The sequence below is a fragment of the Caretta caretta genome, chromosome 18, assembly GCF_965140235.1.
Source record: "Caretta caretta isolate rCarCar2 chromosome 18, rCarCar1.hap1, whole genome shotgun sequence".
Taxonomy (NCBI): domain Eukaryota; kingdom Metazoa; phylum Chordata; order Testudines; family Cheloniidae; genus Caretta; species Caretta caretta.
In genome coordinates this window covers 17,460,160-17,483,726 of record NC_134223.1, presented here as the reverse complement: position 1 = coordinate 17,483,726, position 23,567 = coordinate 17,460,160, and the positions used below count along the sequence as shown (strand labels likewise).

Below are 23,567 nucleotides of genomic sequence, written 5' to 3'. Positions count from 1 at the left end.
AGTCAACCATCGTACAAAGGATCCAACTTCCAGTTCTACACATCTTACAAAAATGAAGTATGGAACAAATGGTGACGTTGAGGTACATCAATTTAATAGCTTGATAGTAATATAATCCAAAAGGAATGTTCAGTCTTCCTTAAATTGTAGGATCAGAGCTGGACTTGATACCAGATCTTTTGAACAGCTCCACCTAGAGTTAGTATACATGGTAGTAAGAACCTGGTTGGGTGCGTTTCATCTGTATAGTAATGAGGGGTGGCAAAAAAGTACCTTTTATTCATAGATCATAATTAGTGCACCAAGAAATCTCTATTGCCTTCCTCGAGCCAGATTGTTAACCTACTAGTAATGCCCTTATGTCACACGGGGATCCTTGATTTAACTTCTGGTGTGGCATTTCTCAGACCAACAATGGCAGGTAAAGACTGTACTGTGGAGGCAGTATGCTTTGAGGGAGGGAGGGAGTACCTTGCACTACTGAACTCTGATCCTCCAGATGCCTGAGGGGCATGGCAAAATTCTAAAGGAGCTGCTTACCAGAGAGGTTTGTCTCTCCCATCCAAACTGTGTTACTAGCAGTATTGTTGCTGCAATGTGGAGCATTTGTAGGTGAGACTATAAGGATGGGGGGAAAGGGGCTGGGGGAGAGGGACTCCCAAATTGAAGAGAAGAGGATCTCAAAACAGACTGTAAGCTGATTAAATGTTTTCTAATAAGTGGGGTTTCAGAGTAACAGCCGTGTTAGTCTGTTTCTGTGGAGTTTCTTTAGGCTAATGTACTTAAAAATTTTTGGAGGCTGTTCTTGCAGGATCAGTGGAAACCTTTTAATGCTTGAAGTTTCCTGTTATTGCCTATGGACTACACAGTACAATATAAGAAAACAAAGTATTTATGTAGAAATATATCCTATAATTAGCAGCATTTAAGTGCAGAAATTTGATTGTGTTCATAGGATTTTAAACACCTAATATTAGTCTACATGAGTAAAAGGCCTGTTGGCCTAAATTCTGCTCTCTCCTTTCTAGGTGTGAATATTTCCAAGTAATTTTTTTTTTTGGTAGTTAGGAAACCTGCTTTTTTTTTTCTATTGGGCACACATTTCTTAATTTATTTCCATTTTCTTTTGTTTAGCTTGCTCTCTGATGGATAGAAATTGCTCTGAAACTACAATCTATCTTTGCAGTCGGGGTAGCCATTCATGTTTTGAATGAGGTTTACTACTTAAAACTTACTTCTGTAAGTCACTCTTTGTCTGGTTTTGTGATTCTTTCACCACCAGTTCAAAGGAACTTGTAAAATGTCAAATAAAAATTATCTTAGGTTTGCTATGCAGTATTTGTAATTGAGTCCTCTCTATATATCAACTTAGCAGGCTCTCTCTCCATAGTTCAATACATTTCTAAAGCACATTAGTACATTATAAGTAGAATAGAAAATGGTAGTAATACCTTCTTATCTCTATTCACTTAATAAAAGAATCTTATCCTTTGATTAAATGGCACACGTATTCAATCCTGATAAAACCCTTACCGAAAACCTAATTTTAATTATATAATGCCTTAGAAAGATGTACATGGTGCTGTACAGTGGGTAAATTGTATCAAATATGGATTTCTTCATCAGAGTTGAGGATCTGATCCCTTAAGCTTTTGAGCTGTTTCTATTCTCAATGAATGCCACAGGAGTTGAGGTTATGCTGCAGCATGCAGGCTCAGGTCCTGAAAGGTACAAATCCATACAATGCACAATGTTGTAATACTGCAAACGCGTGACGTTGTGTATAACTTTCATTGCTTAAATACATGTGGGAACAGAGGTATTTAGAGGTTGCCTTTTGTAGGAGGAGCGGGAAGGAGTTTCTTTCATGCCACTCCTTAAGGTTTGAAAAAATATGTAGGTGAAAGGGACAGAACAATTTTGGGGGGCAGGGGGGAGAAATTGAGTGGAGTGGAAGCTGTCAGAAGGTACATAAGCAAGGGAATGGTTTACTATCCTAATTTAAAACATTATAATTTCAAAATGTATGAAGACTTTATCAGTGCTGCCTTCATTCCTCTACACATACTTGGAATTCTTGTTCATCCTTAATATACTATTAAGAAATAGTGTCATTAAAGTCCTTGTATGTTTGTTTTTCTTCTTGATAATAAAAGAATAAATAAGGATAAGTATGAAAATATCTATTACTGTCTCCTCCTCAGACAGGCTCAGTAATGCTTGAAATTTATACTAATACATTGTACTGACACATCAGTTAAATCACCTTGAAGAAGAGTTCTGTGTAAACTCAAAAGCTTGTCTCTCTCACCAACAGAAATTGGTCCAATAAGAGATATTACTTCACCCACCATGTGTCTCTGATATCGATAAATGTCAATTTTATTGGCCTGCTGGAAAGGGAGAAATTGTTATATTTGTTTTTATTAGTAAATACAAATTTTATTCAAACTTCTTAAAAAAAAAATGTGGAACTCACAGAATGTCACCGCAATCACTTGCTTGTATGTTGTATCTCTTTCTTCCACTGTTCATATAATTTTGTATTTTGGCAGATTGTAAACTCTCTTGGGCTGGGAATGAGTCAGCACATTACATGAATTAATCAGGAACAGGAGAGGTATATTTCCCTGTTGTCACTTTTCAGTGTAAATGACTATAATGTTTATGGTAACATTTACATAGTGCCTTACAATCATTAGCTAATTGTTCCAATAGATATGGGAGGTAGGTAAACTTTATCCACATTTTACTGGTTAGGGGAAGCGGGTGGAAGCTGAAGCAGAAAGGTTGTGACTTCTCCAAGGTAAACTTGTTTTAGAACTGGTATTAGTCCCATGTTCAGGCCACTAGACCATGCCCCTCTTTGTTTGAGGCTAAATTGAAATTCGGAACTCACATTTCCATTGGCGGTGTCATGTAATCTAACCCTTCTATTAAATGTATAAAACAAAAATCATAACCTTCTGCAATTACACTGGAAGTGCTTGCTCCAATTCTTCACTCATTTGGGTATGTTTGGTATCTTACTCTGCAAGATTTTGCAAGTTACTGCCTCAACTCTTTGAGGCTGAGGAAATAAATACCACTTAGATTATATGAATGAATTCTGGGATAAATTAATGTTTAGTGATTGGCAAATATTTACTCAAAATAAAAAGTTGCGAGGAAAAAGTATTTTTCCACAACTCTTGATCTCCATTACCTGCCTGTCTTAGCTTCATGTTGCTTTTACTTCACAATAAGGACGAAGGGACTCATGGTCACCTGCATTAAAAATGCCTAGAAAGCTGGATTCTTCAGCATTACATTTGCTGCAAAATTAAGAATCTGTTTTTTCCAATTTCTGAGCCAGAAGGAGTACTTATAGAAGTTTTCTTCTGGTCCTGGAGGCATTTCTGATGATCTGACAACCCAGCCCCTCTGCAACAGTCTTTTACTCCTGTGGGCATTCTGGAAATTTTATTGTCAAATAAATGCGGAGGCTCCAGCATGGTACTGGGGAGCATAGGCCACTGGCTACACAGAGGTGGGAGATAACTGTGCGCCCCCCCACCCCCTCCCCAAGACACTGACTCAGTGGTGAGGCTGCACCCAACCGTGACACAGTGTAAGGACTGGGTCTGCCCCTCTGTGCCAGGTGCATCAGGTGTGGGCAGGCAGGATCCAAGTGTGGAGAGGCTTAGTGTGTGGGGGTCGAGGTGTGGGTCGAGAGGGTTCTGTGTGGGGCAATATGGGTGTGGACAGCTCAGTGGGGGATCTGGATGCGGGGGGGAATCTGGATGCACAGAGGCTTGTTGAGGGGTTCTGGATGCAACAGTGATGGGACTCTGCAGGGAGGTCCAGGTGAAGGTGGTTGGGGCTCAGCAGAGGGGTATGGGTGTGGGGGCCTCAGTGCGGGGGCCCAGATGCTGGTGTTCAGGGCTCGGTGGGGTGGGAATCTGGATGCGGGTGGTTCATCAGGATGGTCCAGGTGCAGGGGGATTGGGGCTCATGGAGGGGGGTGTTCTAAGTGCAGGGCGGGGGTGAGGTTTGGTGGAAGGGTCTGGGTATGAGGGGGTCTGGATGCACGGGCGTTGGGCGGATGGGGGAGCACTCCCTCTACAGGGATCTCTTTCTTTGCAGCTGAGGAGCAATGGGTGCAGGAAGCGGGTGGGTGGTGGGGGGAGTTTGCATAGCTTTCTTCAGCCAGGGGAGAAATCTGGGGATGGGTCTGACCCGGCCACGGATACTGTGCAAGGGAAGAGGAGCTCCCATCCTCCTCAGCCCAGCTGTGACTAGCAGCTGAGCCCGGTGCAGGGCAGGAGCCACCAGCCGGGTCTTCCCCATTCTCGTCCCCTGCGCCACTGTGATTTACCTCTCTGCCGGCTGCCCTGGGCCCCCGAAACATACTGCTGGGGAGGGTCACAGGGCTGCTCTTGTGCCTTTCCTTTGCTTCCCCATCAGAAAGTCATTTTTCTACAGGGAAGCAAATAAATCTGCAGGGGACATAATTTCTGTGCATGCACAGTGGTGCAGAGTTCTCCCAGGAGTAAGTCTTTACTACGTGATTTAACAGTAGCTACCTCATGAATTCTGTGGTCCATATGAAAAGTGGGACTTCTGGTCTGTACCAGAGGTAAAACATCACTAAACAAGCCTAAAATGGCTTTGTTAATTATTTCCCAGGTCTTATAGAAGTGAGATTTTTGAGTTTAACTTTACCTTTTACCAGTCCTTAACTATTCTCAAGGAAAGGATCCAGACTGTAAACTAAATGCTTTGGCAGGTTGTCTTATGGCCTCTGTTTCTTTACACAGTGGAATGATTAATCTGTTCATTGGTATAACTCACTTTGTTGTTGTTTGTTGTTACTCAGTTTAATTGGTTGGTGTAACTGACTTTAGCTACTTCCAGTTAAACACTGGAAACCATAATATACCATAAGCAAAAACTCCTCTCTTCACTTTTCACTAAGGATTCAAAAATTGTACTTATCTGTACAGTTAGGAGCCTCTGTGTTTGGCTTAATCCTTCACATGCCGTCCTTTATGCTGTTTAGGGCATGTGTTCACTGCCAAAATAATCCCCCGTGACACCAGTTCTTGCAGTCCCGGGTTCTACAGACTTGAGCTCACTCTGCGATGCTAAAAACAGCCATGTAGATGCTCCCACTCAGGTTCTGAAACCTGGGGAGTGGGGTGGGTTTCAGAGCCAGAGTAAGAACATCTGTGTGGCTGTTTTTTAACACCATAGCACAAGTTTGAGTCCGTTGACCCAGGTTCTGAAACTCACTGCTGCAGGTGTAGACACATTTCCCCAGGCCTCCAACTTGGTCTGTTACTATCTCCGAAACATCATCACATTTGATACTACCTAGGTCAGTCTTTGGATGAAATTTTCATGGCATCTCATCTTCACTGCCACATTTATTTTTTGCCAAGTCCCTCCCCTATTTCTAAATGGGTTGGGAGCTCATTTTGTCTCTACTGGTAACCAAGATTACAAAGTTATATTCCCAGTTGTGCCATTAACTTTCTGAGACACCTTGATAAGTTATATAACCTCTCTGTGCCTCAAGTTAATCTTTAAATGGGTATCTATCCAATGTGAGGCTTTGCTTATGTTTGTAAAGCACTTTGATGCTCTGAAAAATGCTATGGAAATGCAGTTTTATATTTTATCAATCAAAAGTCCACTGGCTCTGTGACGTGCCGGCATAGTCCTTCTTAAATTCTATATAATCTGTTCATGTGATTTGACCACAGACTATCAACAAATAATAATTTAAAAAAATTTGGTTTGGGACTAGAATGTCCGCAGCAGAAAAGTGTGTGTCTCAACTCTCCATCACTTGCCTGCCTCCCCTTATACTAGAGAGAAAATGCTAATATTGCTGAATCTAGAAATTATGAATTTTGGTTTTTTCCCCTCATTTGGGATTCCTTTACAAATTCTGTAAATTGACTAGTGACTGCCTTTGTCATATTGTAGTTGTTGGAAAGATTAATGTTAACAAACAAAGAAGACAGATTGATGGTAAAATAGGAATTTTTTGCGTTTGATATTCTATGTATCTCCAAAAAGAAAAGGAGTACTTGTGGCACCTTAGAGACTAACCAATTTATTTGAGCATGAGCTTTCGTGAGCTACAGCTCACTTCATCAGATGAAGTGAGCTGTAGCTCACGAAAGCTCATGCTCAAATAAATTGGTTAGTCTCTAAGGTGCCACAAGTACTCCTTTTCTTTTTGCGAATACAGACTAACACGGCTGTTCCTCTGAAATCTATGTATCTCCGTGTACCCTCCTTAAATGTTATTGCATAATTTCAATCCACTATTTCTCAGTGGTGATGGTACATAAGCCACCTGTCTGCATCACTTTATAGTGTTTTCCCACATAATAATTCAGTTAATTATCAGAAGTTACACTTAATTTGGCTTCTTTAGCCTTTGACTATGCAAGAATTCTTTCAGTGGCTGGTGATGGAGAGAAAAGGAAGCTTTTCTTTTTATGTTCCAAACAAAACTCTTGTAGGAAAAATACTAGTAATTCAGGACATGTACAAGGCCCTGATACTGCAAATATACACATGCTTAACTTTACTACTATGAGCAGTCCTACTGATTTCATGTTTAAAGTGCCTAAGTGTTTGTAGGGTTGGCGCTGTAGTGATAATAAGGCCTACAAATTTACCCTAATCATGAGTTCAGTTTGTAAAAAGTGAGTCTAAATTCATAAAACGTCACAATCTATAATAGAACAATCCTAAAATACAGATGTGGATGAGAACCAGAGAAACTTGATTAGTTGAAACTAAAGATGCCACAGTGATATAATCCAAGGACTGTTGAAGTTATGCTTGTTAAAAACCGATATGTGGAGCCAAAAATTAATGAACCAAAATTGGTGTGTTGTATATTAGGCCTAATTGGTGGACAAAATAATGAGGGGATGGGCTATTCTACCCATCAGTCACTTTTTGGATCCTTAAAAGAGAGAGGGTTTTTTTTTTTTTTTTGGAGGGGCTGGATGGGTAAAGGAAGAACACTCAAGGAGAACAAACCAAAGCTACTGAGCAAGCTTCACTGTCATGACTGGCACTCCTACTATCTCCTCAGTCCCTGGATCTTTTTTATTCTCATCCAGAGGGATGTCCTGACCAGATTGGGCCAGAGAAAGAGACATTGATTAAGTTAACACCTTTGGTCCATTTATTCTATCTAAATTAATACAACAGGGGTTAAATCATTTTGGCTTGTACATTGCCCAGGACCTGACAATGTATTCAGGCATGGTGAATTTTATTGAAAATGGTTATCAAGGACCACACTACATGTCTCAGTTTAAGACATAGGGTACCTTTTAAATGTGCATACCTGTTAAGAATATATTTTAGGAGTGGGTGTTGTGTATCTATACCATATATATCAATCATTTTGCAAAGCTTATTAGTTCTAAAATTGGATGCTTTACCTTTTCTGTAGGATCTTTAATGAAGGTATAGTGTTTTAAGAAAATTCGGAAACAAGTGTGCTGAATTAGGATGAATGTGTTTGTGGTTATATGGACTGAAGTCCCTTGGAAACTGATTCAAGGCAGTCTTTACAGCTGTCTAATCACAAAAAATACCAGTTACTGCCGTGTCTCCCTGGAGCATGGCCTGAGAAAATTAAAAAGATATGAAAGAATAGGTTTTGGTCTTTGGCTTTGAAGTTCTGAATGTGTATCTGCAGCTGTTTTTGTATGTTGATTGTTTGGAGAACACTTAATTTGTGCTAAAATACTTTATCATTTAAAATGCAGATGTCCTAAAATACAGTATGAAAGAAGCCCTGGTAGCTTTCCTTCTTAGTGTTTTAAATATTTAACTAGGCACACGTGTTCTGTTGCAAAATGTTTAGTGAAGGCCATGAAACTATTGAACTATATAACAAAGACAGAACACAGACATTGTTTTGCTGGGCAATATTACAACTGGAATATATGTGCTGTTTTGCTTGTCTTGTTAGTGAAGCCTTCTTCAAAAATTTGCTGAGAGTCTCATGTTTGGTGTAGTGTCTTAATGTTGTGCTGTAACTTCAGGAAATTTGCTGCACTGCCTAAAAAGCTGTAATCACCTGGTTGATCCAACAGCTGAACACTCCTAAGTTCTCCAGATTCTTATTGTTGGTGGTTGTTGCTTAAGTATTGGTTTAGGATTACATGTTGTGTGGTTGGAAAAACCTTGTCTACTAGTCATTCATAATCTTTATGCATCCGATGAAGTGAGCTGTAGCTCACGAAAGCTTATGTTCAAATAAATTGGTTAGTCTCTAAGGTGCCACAAGTACTCCTTTTCTTTTTTTGCATAATCTTTACAGTAGTTTAGGAAAAAAACACTAAAAGTTGACTCTTAAGAATTATGTATTTTTAATTCTGATATGGGAGTTTAGATTTTTAACAATATATGCTTTCACTTTTCACTCTGTCAGGAAGAATTTGAAGTTTATATTGTTGATTTTAGTTTTTCATTTTTATGCTCAAGACTTCATTATTTCACAGTCAAGTGAGCTGATCTTCACCTACTATCTCTAGTGGACTTTTGTCCCATTACAAAACAGCACATCTACTAGCCTTTGCTCAGGAGGAAACGAGGACTGAAATAACAGGAATGTTGCGGGTCAGGATTGACGTGCACTGGCAGAACTGTGTAGGGGAAACTTCACTGTCACAGTGGCATTATTGAGTTTGTGGTGTTTCTTGTGTAAGGAATGGAGGTGAACCTGGAACAAGTCAAGTAAGCCCTGGTCTACACTAGGACTTTAGGTCGAATTTAGCAGCATTAAATCGATGTAAACCTGCACCCGTCCACACGATGAAGCCCTTTATTTCGACTTAAAGGGCTCTTAAAATCGATTTCCTTACTCCACCCCGACAAGTGGATTAGCGCTTAAATTGGCCTTGCCGGCTCAAATTTGGGGTACTGTGGACACAATTCGACGGTATTGGCCTCCGGGAGCTATCCCAGAGTGCTCCATTGTGACCGCTCTGGACAGCACTCTCAACTCAGATGCACTGGCCAGGTAGACAGGAAAAGAACCGCGAACTTTTGAATCTCATTTCCTGTTTTGCCAGCGTGGAAAGCTGCAGGTGACCATGCAGAGCTCATCAGCAGAGGTGACCATGATGGAGTCCCAGAATCGCAAAAGAGCTCCAGCATGGACCGAACGGGAGGTACGGGATCTGATCGCTGTTTGGGGAGAGGAATCCGTGCTATCAGAACTCCGTTCCAGTTTTCGAAATGCCAAAACTTTTGTCAAAATCTCCCAGAGCATGAAGGACAGAGGCCATAACAGGGACCCGAAGCAGTGCCGCGTGAAACTGAAGGAGCTGAGGCAAGCCTACCAGAAAACCAGAGAGGCGAACGGCCGCTCCGGGTCAGAGCCCCAAACGTGCCGCTTCTATGATGAGCTGCATGCCATTTTAGGGGGTTCAGCCACCACTACCCCAGCCGTGTTGTTTGACTCCTTCAATGGAGATGGAGGCAATACGGAAGCAGGTTTTGGGGACGAAGAAGATGATGATGATGAGGTTGTAGATAGCTCACAGCAAGCAAGCGGAGAAACCGGTTTTCCTGACAGCCAGGAACTGTTTCTCACCCTGGACCTGGAGCCAGTACCCCCCGAACCCACCCAAGGCTGCCTCCTGGACCCAGCAGGCGGAGAAGGGACCTCCGGTGAGTGTATCTTTTAAAATACTATAAATGGTTTAAAAGCAAGCATGTGAAAGGATTACTTTGCCCTGGCATTCGCGGTTCTCCTGGATGTACTCCCAAAGCCTTTGCAAAAGGTTTCTGGGGAGGGCAGCCTTATTGCGTCCTTCATGGTAGGACACTTTACCACTCCAGGCCATTAACACATACTCTGGAATCATTGTAGTGAGCTGTAGCTCACGAAAGCTCAAATGCTCAAATAAATTGGTTAGTCTCTAAGGTGCCACAAGTACTCCTTTTCTTATTGTAGAACAAAGCATTGCAGTGTATGTTTGCTGGCGTTCAAACAACATCCGTTCTTTATCTCTCTGTGTTATCCTCAGGAGAGTGAGATATAATTCATGGTCACCTGGTTGAAATAGAGTGCTTTTCTTCAGGGGACACTCAGAGGAGCCCATTCCTGCTGGGCTGTTTGCCTGTGGCTAAACAGAAATGTTCCCCACTGTTAGCCACAGGGAGGGGGGAAGGTTGAGTGGGTAGCCACGCGGTGGGGGGAGGCAAAATGCGACCTTGTAACGAAAGCACATGTGCTATGTATGTAATGTTAACAGCAAGGTTTACCCTGAAAGAGTGTAGCCACTGTTTTATAAAATTTTAAACCGCTTTTTAAACCGCTGTCCCTTTTATTTTCTCCACCAGCTGCATGTGTTTCAATGATCACAGGATCTTCTCCTTCCCAGAGGCTAGTGAAGCTTAGAAAGAAAAAAAAACGCACTCGCGATGAAACGTTCTCCGAGCTTATGCTGTCCTCCCACACTGACAGAGCACAGACGAATGCGTGGAGGCAAATAATGTCAGAGTGCAGGAAAGCACAAAATGACCGGGAGGAGAGGTGGCGGGCTGAAGAGAGTAAGTGGCAGGCTGAAGACCGCGCTGAAGTTCAAATGTGGCGGCAGCGTGATGAGAGGAGGCAGGATTCAATGCTGAGGCTGCTGGAGGACCAAACCAGTATGCTCCAGTGTATGGTTGAGCTGCAGCAAAGGCAGCTGGAGCACAGACTGCCACTACAGCCCCTCTGTAACCAACCGCCCTCCTCCCCAAGTTCCATAGCCTCCACACCCAGACGCCCAAGAACGCGGTGGGGGGGGGGCCTCCGGCCAACCAGCCACTCCACCACAGAGGATTGCCCAAAAAAAGAAGGCTGTCATTCAATAAATTTTAAAATTGTAAACCTTTTAAAGTGCTGTGCTTAAAGTGCTGTGTGGCATTTTCCTTCCCTCCTCCACCACCCCTCCTGGGCTACCTTGGTAGTCATCCCCCTATTTGTGTGATGAATGAATAAAGAATGCATGAATGTGAAGCAACAATGACTTTATTGCCTCTGCAAGCGGTGATCAAAGGGAGGAGGGGAGGGTGGTTAGCTTACAGGGAAGTAGAGTGAACCAAGGGGCGGGGGGTTTCATCAAGGAGAAAGCAACAGAACTTTCACACTGTAGCCTGGCCAGTCATGAAACTGGTTTTCAAAGCTTCTCTGATGCGTACCGCGCCCTCCTGTGCTCTTCTAACCGCCCTGGTGTCTGGCTGCGCGTAACCAACAGCCAGGCGATTTGCCTCAACCTCCCACCCCGCCATAAACGTCTCCCCCTTACTCTCACAGATATTGTGGAGCACACAGCAAGCAGTAATAACAGTGGGAATATTGGTTTCGCTGAGGTCTAAGCGAGTCAGTAAACTGCGCCAGCGCGCCTTTAAACGTCCAAATGCACATTCTACCACCATTCTGCACTTGCTCAGCCTATAGTTGAACAGCTCCTGGCTACTGTCCAGGCTGCCTGTGTACGGCTTCATGAGCCATGGCATTAAGGGGTAGGCTGGGTCCCCAAGGATACATATAGGCATTTCAACATCCCCAACAGTTATTTTCTGGTCTGGGAATAAAGTCCCTTCCTGCAGCTTTTGAAACAGACCAGAGTTCCTGAAGATGCGAGCGTCATGTACCTTTCCCGGCCATCCCACATTGATGTTGGTGAAACGTCCCTTGTGATCCACCAGAGCTTGCAGCACTATTGAAAAGTACCCCTTGCGGTTTATGTACTCAGCGGCTTGGTGCTCCGGTGCCAAGATAGGGATATGGGTTCCGTTCATGGCCCCTCCACAGTTAGGGAATCCCATTGCAGCAAAGCCATCCACTATGACCTGCACATTTCCCAGGGTCACTACCCTTGATATCAGCAGATCTTTGATTGCGTGGGCTACTTGCATCACAGCAGCCCCCACAGTAGATTTGCCCACTCCAAATTGATTCCCAACTGACCGGTAGCTGTCTGGCGTTGCAAGCTTCCACAGGGCTATCGCCACTCGCTTCTCAACTGTGAGGGCTGCTCTCATCTTGGTATTCATGCGCCTCAGGGCAGGGGAAAGCAAATCACAAAGTTCCATGAAAGTGCCCTTACGCATGCGAAAGTTTCGCAGCCACTGGGAATCGTCCCAGACCCGCAACACTGTGCGGTCCCACCAGTCTGTGCTTGTTTCCCGAGCCCAGAATCGGCGTTCCACAGCATGAACCTGCCCCATTAGCACCATGATGCATGCATTGGCAGGGCCCATGCTTTCAGAGAAATCTATGTCCATGTCCTGATCACTCACGTGACCGCGCTGACGTCGCCTCCTCGCCCGGTATCGCTTTGCCAGGTTCTGGTGCTGCATATATTGCTGGATAATGCGTGTGGTGTTTAATGTGCTCCTAATTGCCAAAGTGAGCTGAGCGGCCTCCATGCTTGCCTTGGTATGGCGTCCGCACAGAAAAAAGGTGCGGAACGATTGTCTGCCGTTGCCCTGACGGAGGGAGGGGCGACTGACGACACGGCTTACAGGGTTGGCTTCAGGGAGCTAAAATCAACAAAGGGGGTGTCTTTACATCAAGGAGTATTTCAGGCAGGACTTCACGGAGGGTTCCAATAAGAAATGGTGCACCTAAGTTGTTGTTATTATTGGAACAAGGAGGTTAGCCTGGCCTCTGATTGATACATGGCTAGATTTACCTCGCTGCACCTTCTCTGTGAGTGACTGCAGTGTGACCTAGAGGAATGAGTCCCCTAGACAGGGGAGGGAGGGAAGCAAATGAATACAAAACAAATCTGGTCTATTTCTTGTTTTGATCCACTCCATCTATCTTTTACATCTTTGGCTGGCAGCAGACGGTGCAGAAGGACTGCATGCCATCCACATCTCATGGCTGCTCGGCAGAAGATGGTACAGTACGACTGCTAGCAATCCGTATCGCCTGCCTGTTCACCATAAGACGGTTCAATAGGACTGACTGCAGGACTAAAGAGAATGACCTGGTCAAGTCACTCCAAATTTAGTCCCTGCGCCCATGTCTGCCCAGGCGCTCCCAGCCGACGTGGCCAGGAGCACCTCGGACACGACGAGAACGGCTACCAGTCGTACTGCACCGTCTGCTGCCAGAAGGCAATGGGTTGCTACTACTGTGTAGCAATGCCGTACCGCGTCTGCCAGCACCCAGGAGACATAGGGTGACGGTTACCTGAGCGGGCTCCATGCTTGCCATGGTATGGCGTCTGCACAGGTAACTCAGGAAAAAAGGCGTGAAACGATTGTCTGCCCTTGCTTTCATGGAGGGAGGGAGGGAAGGAGGGCCTGACGATATGTACCCACAACCACCCGCGACAATGTTTTAGCCCCTTCAAGCATTGGGATCTCAACCCAGAATTCCAATGGGCAGCGGAGACTGCGGGAACTGTGGGATAGCTATCCACAGTGCAATGCTCCGGAAGTTGACTCTAACCTTGGTACTGTGGAAGCACTCCGCCGAGTTAATGCACTTAGAGCATTTTCTGTGGGGACACACACACTCGAATATATAAAACCGATTTCTAAAAAACCGCCTTCTATAAATTCGACCTTATTCCGTAGTGTAGACATACCCCTAAGTCTATTTGGTACTAGGATACTAGAAGTGTAGTCATATGCTATGTAGAAATATTCAATACACAGTCTAGATGAGCTTCTACTAATGCTTCAACTGCAATAATCACTGAAGACAACATATGGTGCTCAAATGCAGCCCCGTAGATAACAGCAACTGCATTTTAACTTTGTGTGTGCAGTTTTTTGTACAGAATTACGTTGACTTGCTGATCAGCTGCATACTGAGACTTTAGAAATGAAATTTCCCCCACCTTTCCTTTTTTAGCATTAACTACTTCAAAGAAACAGGTAATTTGGATAATGAATATAATTCATTCCTACTTCAGCTTTCCCTTACATGTGTTTCATTTTTCAGGAGGACACGCTCCTTGCATGGACCATGCCCAGTGACCACATTTGGACCAAAGGCATGTATGCTGCAAAACCCTAAAACTATAATGTAAGTGCCTCTTTTTAAAATGCACAGTATTTTCATCCTACATTCAGGAGAATATCTTGATCTGTGTTTTTAATCAATATCCACTGTATTTTACCCAGTGCTTAAACAAAGATTTTTTCAGTTAGCTTAAGAAGTGCCTGTGTGGAGTCTGATGCAGCCAAAAATCTATGTACCATTTGCACCACACAAGCCCTGAAAAAACATCTTGTGAGGAGGACAGATAGTGTACATTGAACTGGACTAAAATCAGTAAAATCAGTGTGCTTATTAGCTTAATCTTTGTGATTTAGAAAAACATATAAATACAGTCTTGTAAAGTCATTGGTTTACTCATCCTATATCTGTGTTTGTGATTCATATTTTTTTGTCAACTTAAAAAATCACATTTATGCATTATTTCAGAGTCATATTTCTGCTACCCCCTATGTTTAACTAGCTTTTCTTGTGCTGTTACTGACAGCAGCCAGTTATCTGGGTTACATTTCTCTAGGGGTTGCTTTAACAAAGTGTTTTAGGAATACACCACTTTCTTCCCAGCTCTGTAATCACATCAGACAACTCCCTCAGCACCCTTGGATGCATTAGATGCGGACCCATGGACTTGTGTATGTCCAGCTTTTCTAAATAGCCTGTAACCTGTTCTTTCACCACTGAGGGCTGCTTACCTCCTCCCCATACTGTGCTGCCCAGTGCAGCAGTCTGGGAGCTGACCTTGTCTCTGAAGACCAAAGCCAAAAAAGTATTGAGTACTTCAGCTTTATCCACATCATTTGTCACTAGGTTGCCTCCCCCATTCAGTAAGGGTCCCACATTTCCCTTGATCACCTTTTTGTTGCTAACATACCTGTAGAAATTCTTCTTGTTACCCTTCACATCCCTTCCTAGCTGCAAACTCTAATTGTGCTTTGGCCTTCCTTATTACACACCTGCATGCTCGAGCAATATTTTTATACTCCTCCCTAGTCATCTGTCCAAGTTTCCACTTCTTGTAAGCTTCCTTTTTGTGTTTAAGCTCACCGAAGATTTCTCTGTTAAGCCAAGTTGGTTGCCTGCCATATTTGCTATACTTTCCGCACATCGGGATGTTTTGTTCCTGTGCCCTCAATCCAGCTTCTTTAAAATACAGACAGTTCTCCTGTACTCCTTTCCCCCTCATATTAGCCTCCCAGAGGATCCTGCCCATCAGTTCCCTGAGGGAATCAAAGTCTGCTTTTCTGAAGTCCAGGGTCTGTATTCTGCTGCTCTCTTTTCTTCCTTTTGTCAGGATCCTGAACTCGACCATCTCATGGTTACTGCTGCCCAGGTTGCCACCCACTTCTACTTCTTTTACCATTTCTTCCCTGTTTGTGAGCGGCATCCTTTCTTTTATTCCTTACTGTTGGGATTCTTGTGTTACTCTACCTATAAACTGGCATTTTTCTCCATTTAAAGAGGGGGGAGAGACAAAGATTTGCATAGGCATTGCGAAGTGCAGAAACTGCTAATTGGTATCATGGTGTGGTAAATGCTTCTTTCCCTGTGCTGCTTAGTTTCAAGCTGATAGTGCTAGAGTTACAATACTGTAGTTGCAGTTCACGAATTGAGCTTTGCGTGTGACACCTGCTGTAGGTGAAACTCAGCTCAGCCTGGCAGTTTTGCTTACCTCATGCACTGCTGGTAAAGTGAGTGCAGAAATAAGGCATTACTTCAATTCTTCAGGTGGTCTTGGCCAGTGGACATCGGTTGCATAGCATAAAAATTATGCCTATTTCTCTTGAGAAGACGCTGAATTCATTCCTAATTTGGTAAACAGGAGTAGGATGAGAGAGAAGGTAAATACCAATTTGGACTAACTATCTTGGTAAACACCTCTTTAAAATAAGTTGGTGGGTGCACTGTTACTGTAATTCAGTGGTTCCCAGACTTGTTCCACTGCTTGTGCAGGGAAAGCCCCTGGCAGGCTAGGACGGTTTGTTTACCTGCCGCGTCTGCAGGTTCGGCCGATCGCGGCTCCAAAGTAAAGTGATCTGGATTTTTAAATGTGCATTTAAAGTAGTAATTTTTCCTCAAAGTGTGTTGGTGATTTTTCCAGTGAGGGTGTGGAGGAAATTGTGATCTGCAGGCAGGTCTTTAACTTCCTTATGCCCTCTGTCAGCAGGAGTCTGTGGCTCAGACTGTAATTTGTTTAAAGTTTTGCTTACATCATGTATTTCACCACCTGATTGTGGCAAATATACTCCTCCCCATGGGCTGACCCAGAGCTGTACAATATAATGATAGTACGTCAAGATTAGTCCAGTACAGAGACTGTAGGCAGTACTAAGAGCGCTCTGATTGCCAAGAAAAAGACAGCTCATGCAGTGTTCAGAATTGCTGGGGAGATAAGGACATTCTCAGGTCATCAGAGTGAAAGGCTGTTTAGAAATCTAAACTGTAAATGATAGTTTCAGCTTTTAAGAATTGTATTTTTAAAGTCAGCTATTTTTCTGATTGTCATTTAAAATACTTTCTGCAAGAGGAATGTAACAGAAAATCCTACACTAGAGTGCGAAGGCAGCACTTTATATAAAAGCACAAAATCTGAGTCTTTTTTAGTTCTAGTGTTTGACAGAATTGAAGAGTTTGTTTGTGAAAAAGCTATTGAAATGACTGAATGGAATGAATTTTAATGAAGTCAAATACTATATTTTTGGTAGCTTTTAGTCTCAGTTAAACTTCTTTGAAAGGGGGTTTTGCAAATGAAAGACATTAGGATGTGTCTAAATACTTTTTTTGTAGCACTTGTATAAGGAATTTTTCTGTGAAGCAGCAAAAACATTTTATCAGGACTATTTGAAACGTTCACCTGGATATCAACTTCAGACAAAAATGATTTGTTTAAGGTAGCAGTTCAGTTAAAAATGATTAGGTCAAGGCCTTTTCTGGAGTTCTGTTTATTGCACTTGCACAACTTTTGAAGAAAGCCATGAAAATCTTTAAGCATGTTATGCATGATCCCTCGTTTAATAGAACTGCACGGAAATGGTGAGTACAGTGAAATAATAAGCTGTTTGTCTTGTTTGTTTGAATAAAGTCCATATGAGTTCCGATGTGTTCTCAGATTACTAAGTGACATCGTACTGATACAATCTGCAGTTTTTACAGCTGACAGAGAACCAGCCTGATTATGTTGAAATGTCTTTATCCTGTTTCTTTGTTACAGAGATAGGATATTCTAATTTACTTTCTGAAAACTTGTAGAGGAGAAACAACACTGCTTCCTTCGTGGTCATTAATGTTGAAAATGACTTGTAAAATTTGAATCCCTTTTCCCTTTGCAATTATTTTTGCAGCAATTCAAAATTAATCTCAAATGTGTTGCTTGTGACTTTTCTTCATTGTTCAGTTCCTTACTCCTTCAGGATTTATTTTTAATAACAGTTCAGTTAGTAGTTGGATGGTGAAATTGGAGGAGATTTTGAAGTGTGTATTAGTTTGTGATGACCTTTGAAACACAATTCTTTGTCTTCAAAACTAAAACATCTAATAGGATTAAATATAGTGGAGAAAAGGATGGAGGAAACTGAAGACCTTGTAGATGGTATGGGGTAAATGAGTTCTGATCCCTGTTCTCACTTTTACATTCTGTTACATCTATATAAAAACTACAGTACTGTTTGTCAGTGACTGTGTACTTGGTGTTTCGGTATTTCACTACAGTCTGTAGTTAATGCTACATATGTACATACAATATACGTATAAGCAATTCTGGATATAGGAGCTGATCTTTTCAACTTTTATCTCGCAATTCAGGATAGCTTCATGAAACTTTGACCCTATGTATTTTGGAGATGCTAGGGGATATAAAACAGTTGTGTTTGTTTTAACCCTCTATCAAAAGATGGCTATTCCAAATATGTTTGCAAATTTGGCTTGTTCAGCATTTGCATTAATCCACTTTTCTGCCTAGATTACATCTACAGCATATGGAAAAAGATGAGATGCTTATAAACTGCTAAGGACAAGTGTAAAATGATTTACTTAGCTTTAGCTAAAGAAATAGAGCAGAATGTAGATGTGTTCCCTAAATCAGCTAAATGTATTATGGAGCCACAGTTGTTGCTTCATATTTAGGGTTGCAACTGAGGTTCCATTACAGATTTTTTCCTTCCCAAAAAATCCACAAAAAGTTATATTAGTCTAATTGTTAGATTAGATCTGAGGCTAAGGTTCTTTTTGTAAAATTAGAAGTGAGTTTGACAAAGTGACTTGGACAGTAAAATTTTTTTTTTTTTTTAAGGAAAATATGCACTCTCATCCAGCAAGAACCTTAGTGAAGTTTTTGTGTAGGAATAGAATCAAGTGAACAGCTGTTTAGCTAAGCTAATTAGTTATGCCTTCTGAATAGCACTATTGTAATATCTCCCAAGAGGAAATATAAAATGTTTACGTAGGTAACTTCCCAGACTAGAGCTGAAATATTTAAAACTTCCCTTTTACAATTCTTGACTTGTTTTGGTTTTAATGATTTAAGATTGAGAGTCTCATTGATTAAAACTGTGTTTACTGTTCTTTAGATTGATATAGACCCGTGCTGAATATTATAGTGTTGGAAGAAAAGCATAGGTAGTCTTTCATGTTACTGCTTCCTCAGATTTTCATTTTAATGCTTCACCACTCTGATAGTCCAAGTGGAGTGGCCCCTAATGCAAGAGACGGGGAGCACAGTTGCTGGAAGTCTGTTAGGGTATGTCTACACAGCATCTACACACCTGTGGGTGGCCCATGCCAACCAACTTGGACTCACAGGGCTCAGGCTGCAGGGCTGTGTAGACTTCTGGGCTCAGGTTGCAGTCCTGGCTCTGGGATCTGCAAGGCAGGAGGTTCCCAGAGCTTGGGCTGCAGGTCAAGCCCAGAAGTCTACACAGCTATGAAACAGCCCTGCGACCCTAGCCTAAGTCAGCTGGCACGGGCCAGCACTGGGAACCTAGTTGCTGTGTAGACACACCCTGAGTGGAGTGGTCTGGTAGTTCAAGAAAGGGCTTTAGTAGCTATCATTATGCTCCCACCAGAAACAAAGGACCCATGTTCTCAAACTTCTCTAGCATGTTTGTACCTGTAGGAGTAGGCACCTTAATATTACTTTAGTCTGTCAACTTAGTGGGGAAATAAGAATTGCTATATTGGGGCAGAAAAATGGTCCATCTAGTCAGAACCCTATACAGTATAAAGCAGTGCAGTTTGGCTCCAAGAAAACTGCTTTCATTATAAATCACTGTATAATTGTTTAGTTGCATCTTTCCGGACCTCTCGTGATTAAAACTTAGAACGTTTTCTTAATAAAGACTGAACAGAATGTTCTCAATGAAAAGTGCAATTACATATTTGCTGAAAGCTGGTGTGGCATTGCATTGTAGCCAGTCTGGTCTCTTTACTAGATTAAATTTAGCTATAATATTAAGGTTTTTCATGATTTATTCACCTCTCTTTCAGTCCAGTATACTTTGACTAAAAGGGGACTGTTAACTTGATAGTCAAGAAATTACAATCCATTTTCCCACATATAATAGTTATACTGTTGATTTCCCTCCACAGGCATATTCAGGACCCAGCAAGTCAGCGGTTGACATGGAACAAACCTCCAAAGAGTGTCCTTGTTATCAAAAAGATTCGCGATGCCAGTCTGCTACAGCCTTTTAAAGAACTCTGTGTCTATCTTACTGAGGTAATTCAAATTGTGAGCGTTTACTTTTTTGCATAGTTACAGTATAACCATCTCATATTTAACTTGTATGTATTAGCTTTCTTGCAGAAGGAGTACGTAGAATTGTATGAATAAGTCAATACATATAGAGAACAACAGAAATAATAAATTAGTAAACTTTTTAAAACAAGTTACTCTTGCTATAAGAGCTCAGCTTAATTTAGCTTAAAGGAATCTGCTTCTTTAACGTAGATGAATAGGGTAAAATATTCATTTGATTATGCCTTGAGAAAAAATATTAGAAAACATAGCAGTGTTACCATATCACAGGCATGTAATGAAAATTCCGAAGTTTAGTTTCATTAATTCAATCGTTATGTGGCCTTCATATGACAATAAGTGTTATGCTTAAATGCTGCAGAATTGTAACCATACATACAGAAGTAGGCAATCAGTCTTGTAATATTTTACATAATCATATGTAATTTAAATCATTGTAAACTAATAGAATATTGCTCAGGCGCTTGTCATTTCATGAACAGATTTTTTTTTAGTAAATAATTATGCTTCTTTTAGGAGAACAACATGATAGTTTATGTAGAAAAAAAAGTGCTAGAAGACCCAGCCATAGTTAATGATGATAATTTTGGACCAGTGAAGAAGAAATTTTGCACTTTCAGAGAAGGTACAGAAATGATTTCTTAAAATCTAGGTTTACTGCCTTTTTATTCTGTTTCCTTAGTGATCCATTCAAATGAATCAGAATTGTCTGATGGAAACCTATCCTTGATAAACCCATGTAGCTATTTTGATAGTGTCAATCATTTACACATGTAAATTAGCATCAGTGTGCTGCGCCAAATTTATTCCATAAATTGAAACCTGTGACACATTATGTAAATTAAACCTTTATTTTCAATGTTATCCTCTAGATTATGATGATATCTCCAATCAGATAGACTTTATCATATGCCTGGGAGGAGATGGTACCTTGCTTTATGCTTCTTCACTTTTTCAGGTGAGTCCTATAGGGAATAGTAATTAGAGGTCCTTTCCCTAATCAAGTCCTCTATGTTAGAGACAATCTTGAAGTTTTCTGCCAAGTTGTGTTTATTTTATTCTGCTCCTGCCAAGTCTCTCCTTCTCATTCAAAAAGCATGAGAGCTACTTAGGTGAATTATACCTTTGTCTTTTACTATTATGCACAACTGAAGTAAAACCCATAATTAAGATATTTGCAGACAGACTGGGCTGTAATATGGTACCTCTTATACATTAAAAATCATGGAAATAACATAAATGTTTGATTTGTGCAACATTTAACAGCTTCCCAATTCTTCTTTTTATGGACAGGGCAGCGTACCTCCAGTTATGGCTTTTCATCTGGGATCTCTTGGATTTCTCACCCCCTTTAACTTCGAGAACTTTCAGTCCCAAGTTACTCAAGTTATAGAAGGTAAGCCTTCTGATGTCTTTGCTGCTTTTTAGAGAGTTATCCTTTATTTGTCCTGTTAGTTTTTCTTTAAAGTAGGACTCAGCTGAGTCCTATAATACATAAATAAATAGATATTTAACTTTCAATATCGTTTTCCTCGCTGATTTGAAAAGTTGGAATGGTCCAGAAATCACTCCTTGCTTGGTTGTGGTGTGTAAGGAAAGAATATAGAACTAATGTTTTGCACAATCTGAATATAAAATGCAAAAACCTATATCTAATTGCATGGACATACAGTAGATGACCCCACCACATGTAACTTCTTAGTTTTTGTAAACAATGCCAAGTTAAAATGGTAAGAAATCAAGCATCCAAAAGTCAGAAAACTCCAAAAGTTAAAGGTTTCAGAGTAACAGCCGTGTTAGTCTGTATTCACAAAAAGAAAAGGAGTACTTGTGGCACCTTAGAGACTAACCAATTTATTTGAGCATAAGCTTTCGTGAGCTACAGCTCACTTCATTGGATGCATACTGTGGAAACTGCAGAAGACATTATATACACAGAAACCATGAAACAATACCTCCTCCCATCCCACTCTCCTGCTGGTAATAGCTTATCTAAAGTGATCACTCTCCTTACAATGAAAGGTTTCAGAGTAACAGCTGTGTTAGTCTGTATTCGCAAAAAAAAAAAACCTCCTTCTGCAGTTTCCACAGTATGCATCGGATGAAGTGAGCTGTAGCTCACGAAAGCTTATGCTCAAATAAATTGGTTAGTCTCTAAGGTACCACAAGTACTTACTTTTTCCCCAAAAATTAAAGTTCCTTCTTGAACGTTATGTTGTGAATCTAATCTGGCCTATTGATATGTTGTTAAATAGTAAACCAATCAAGTTTACACCGAATATGGAAAATGGGAATAGAAAATCATGAGCTGTGTGCCTTAGCACTGAAGGAGAAATCTTAACTTTCGAAGTTTGACTCTTGAGTGCTTGATTTCTCAACCTGAAAGTTGCATTTACAGTAGTTCTTGGTATTTAAGTTGTGTTTGAAATAAAAGAAAAGGAAAAAAAGCTGCTGGCACTGGTCGCTGAGAAATAAAGCTGCTCAGCTTGCATCCCAAAATTAAGACATCCAAAAATATTAACAGGATTCTCATGTTGCTAAATTGTTGTCTTTCAGAGTTCATACCTTTTTAAAAATGAACTGATTGTCTTCATTTTTGTCTGTCTTATGTCTCCCTGAGGATTATCAAACAAGCCAAATGCAAGGTTGCTAGGTTCAGCAGCTTTAGGTTATGTACATGTAAATTCTCAGATTTATCATTACAACGTATGTGGGAAAGTGGGTTTTTATGCTTGTGTTACTCAAATTTGACTCAAGTTTTGCTCATTCCTTTAAAAAAAAAATTCTGTTTTGAATTAAGACAAAGGATGGAAAATTCTCCTGCAAAAGAAACTTGAGAAATGAGCAACTGAAAAATGGGGAAAAACGTTTCACAGTGAATGCTACCAGCTTGCTGTGCAAATGGTGCAGTTCCTGATAATGTAGTAGGTGCCACTCTCTAGTGTGTGTGGTTTTATTTTTTTCTTATAGGCAATGCAGCGCTTGTTCTCCGGAGCAGATTGAAAGTGAAAGTAGTAAAGGAACACAGAGAGAAGAAGACATTGATACAAAATGGTATTGAAGAAAATGGAGTGATCTCTACAAGTCTAGAGATGGAAATGGGCAAGCAAATCATGCAATATCAGGTCAGAGTCTGAATAGCATAAAATAGGAAATAAGCAAAAGAACTAAGAAATAATTCACTCTTCACTTGAGATAATCACCAGTTCTCTTTTGCATACTGTATCTACACCCAATGATATTAACCCAGTATTATAACATCTATGCTATCTGCTTCCACATAATTTCCAGAATGGTTACTAAGGATAATGAAGGAAGGTGGGTGGAGTGTGCAGAAGCAACCTCATTGTGTTTAATTTCTGTAATATTCTGTATCTGCACCAGAGGTTTCCTTACCTTTTCAAAACAAAAAAATTACTCATAGTAATCTTTACCACTGAATCTCCCACTGATTCATATAAGCAAAAGGAAAATCCATCAATGCCAATGAGAACTGGCTTTTGGCTTAGTACAGAGTGAATTTTGTTTTCACAAATACATTTTTGAGTTCAGAATATGAATGTCAGGTGTTTTGTGTTTATTAATTTATATAACTGTTTCAGGTTTCAGAGTAACAGCCGTGTTAGTCTGTATTCGCAAAAAGAAAAGGAGTACTTGTGGCACCTTAGAGACTAACCAATTTATTTGAGCATAAGCTTTCGTGAGCTACAGTTCACTTCATCGGATGCATACTGTGGGACACAAATCAGATGTCAAGAATTATAACATTCATAAACCAGT

General features: G+C 41.1%; 1 protein-coding gene across 2 annotated transcripts in view; it reads left to right on the top strand.

The window, feature by feature from the left end:
• NADK (NAD kinase) overlaps nucleotides 1-23,567 on the top strand; it is a 48,038-nt gene that overhangs the window by 15,699 nt on the left and 8,772 nt on the right. The window contains exons 3-8 of one of the 2 annotated variants that reach the window (XM_048824751.2): nucleotides 13,982-14,065; nucleotides 19,619-19,748; nucleotides 20,304-20,412; nucleotides 20,660-20,745; nucleotides 21,081-21,183; nucleotides 22,758-22,912. In XM_048824751.2, coding sequence (XP_048680708.1) covers nucleotides 13,982-14,065; nucleotides 19,619-19,748; nucleotides 20,304-20,412; nucleotides 20,660-20,745; nucleotides 21,081-21,183; nucleotides 22,758-22,912 — 667 coding nt within the window. Of the gene's footprint in view, nucleotides 1-13,981; nucleotides 14,066-16,364; nucleotides 17,069-19,618; nucleotides 19,749-20,303; nucleotides 20,413-20,659; nucleotides 20,746-21,080; nucleotides 21,184-22,757; nucleotides 22,913-23,567 lie in introns of those variants that run through there. The other variant, XM_048824752.2, reaches the window with a different exon arrangement.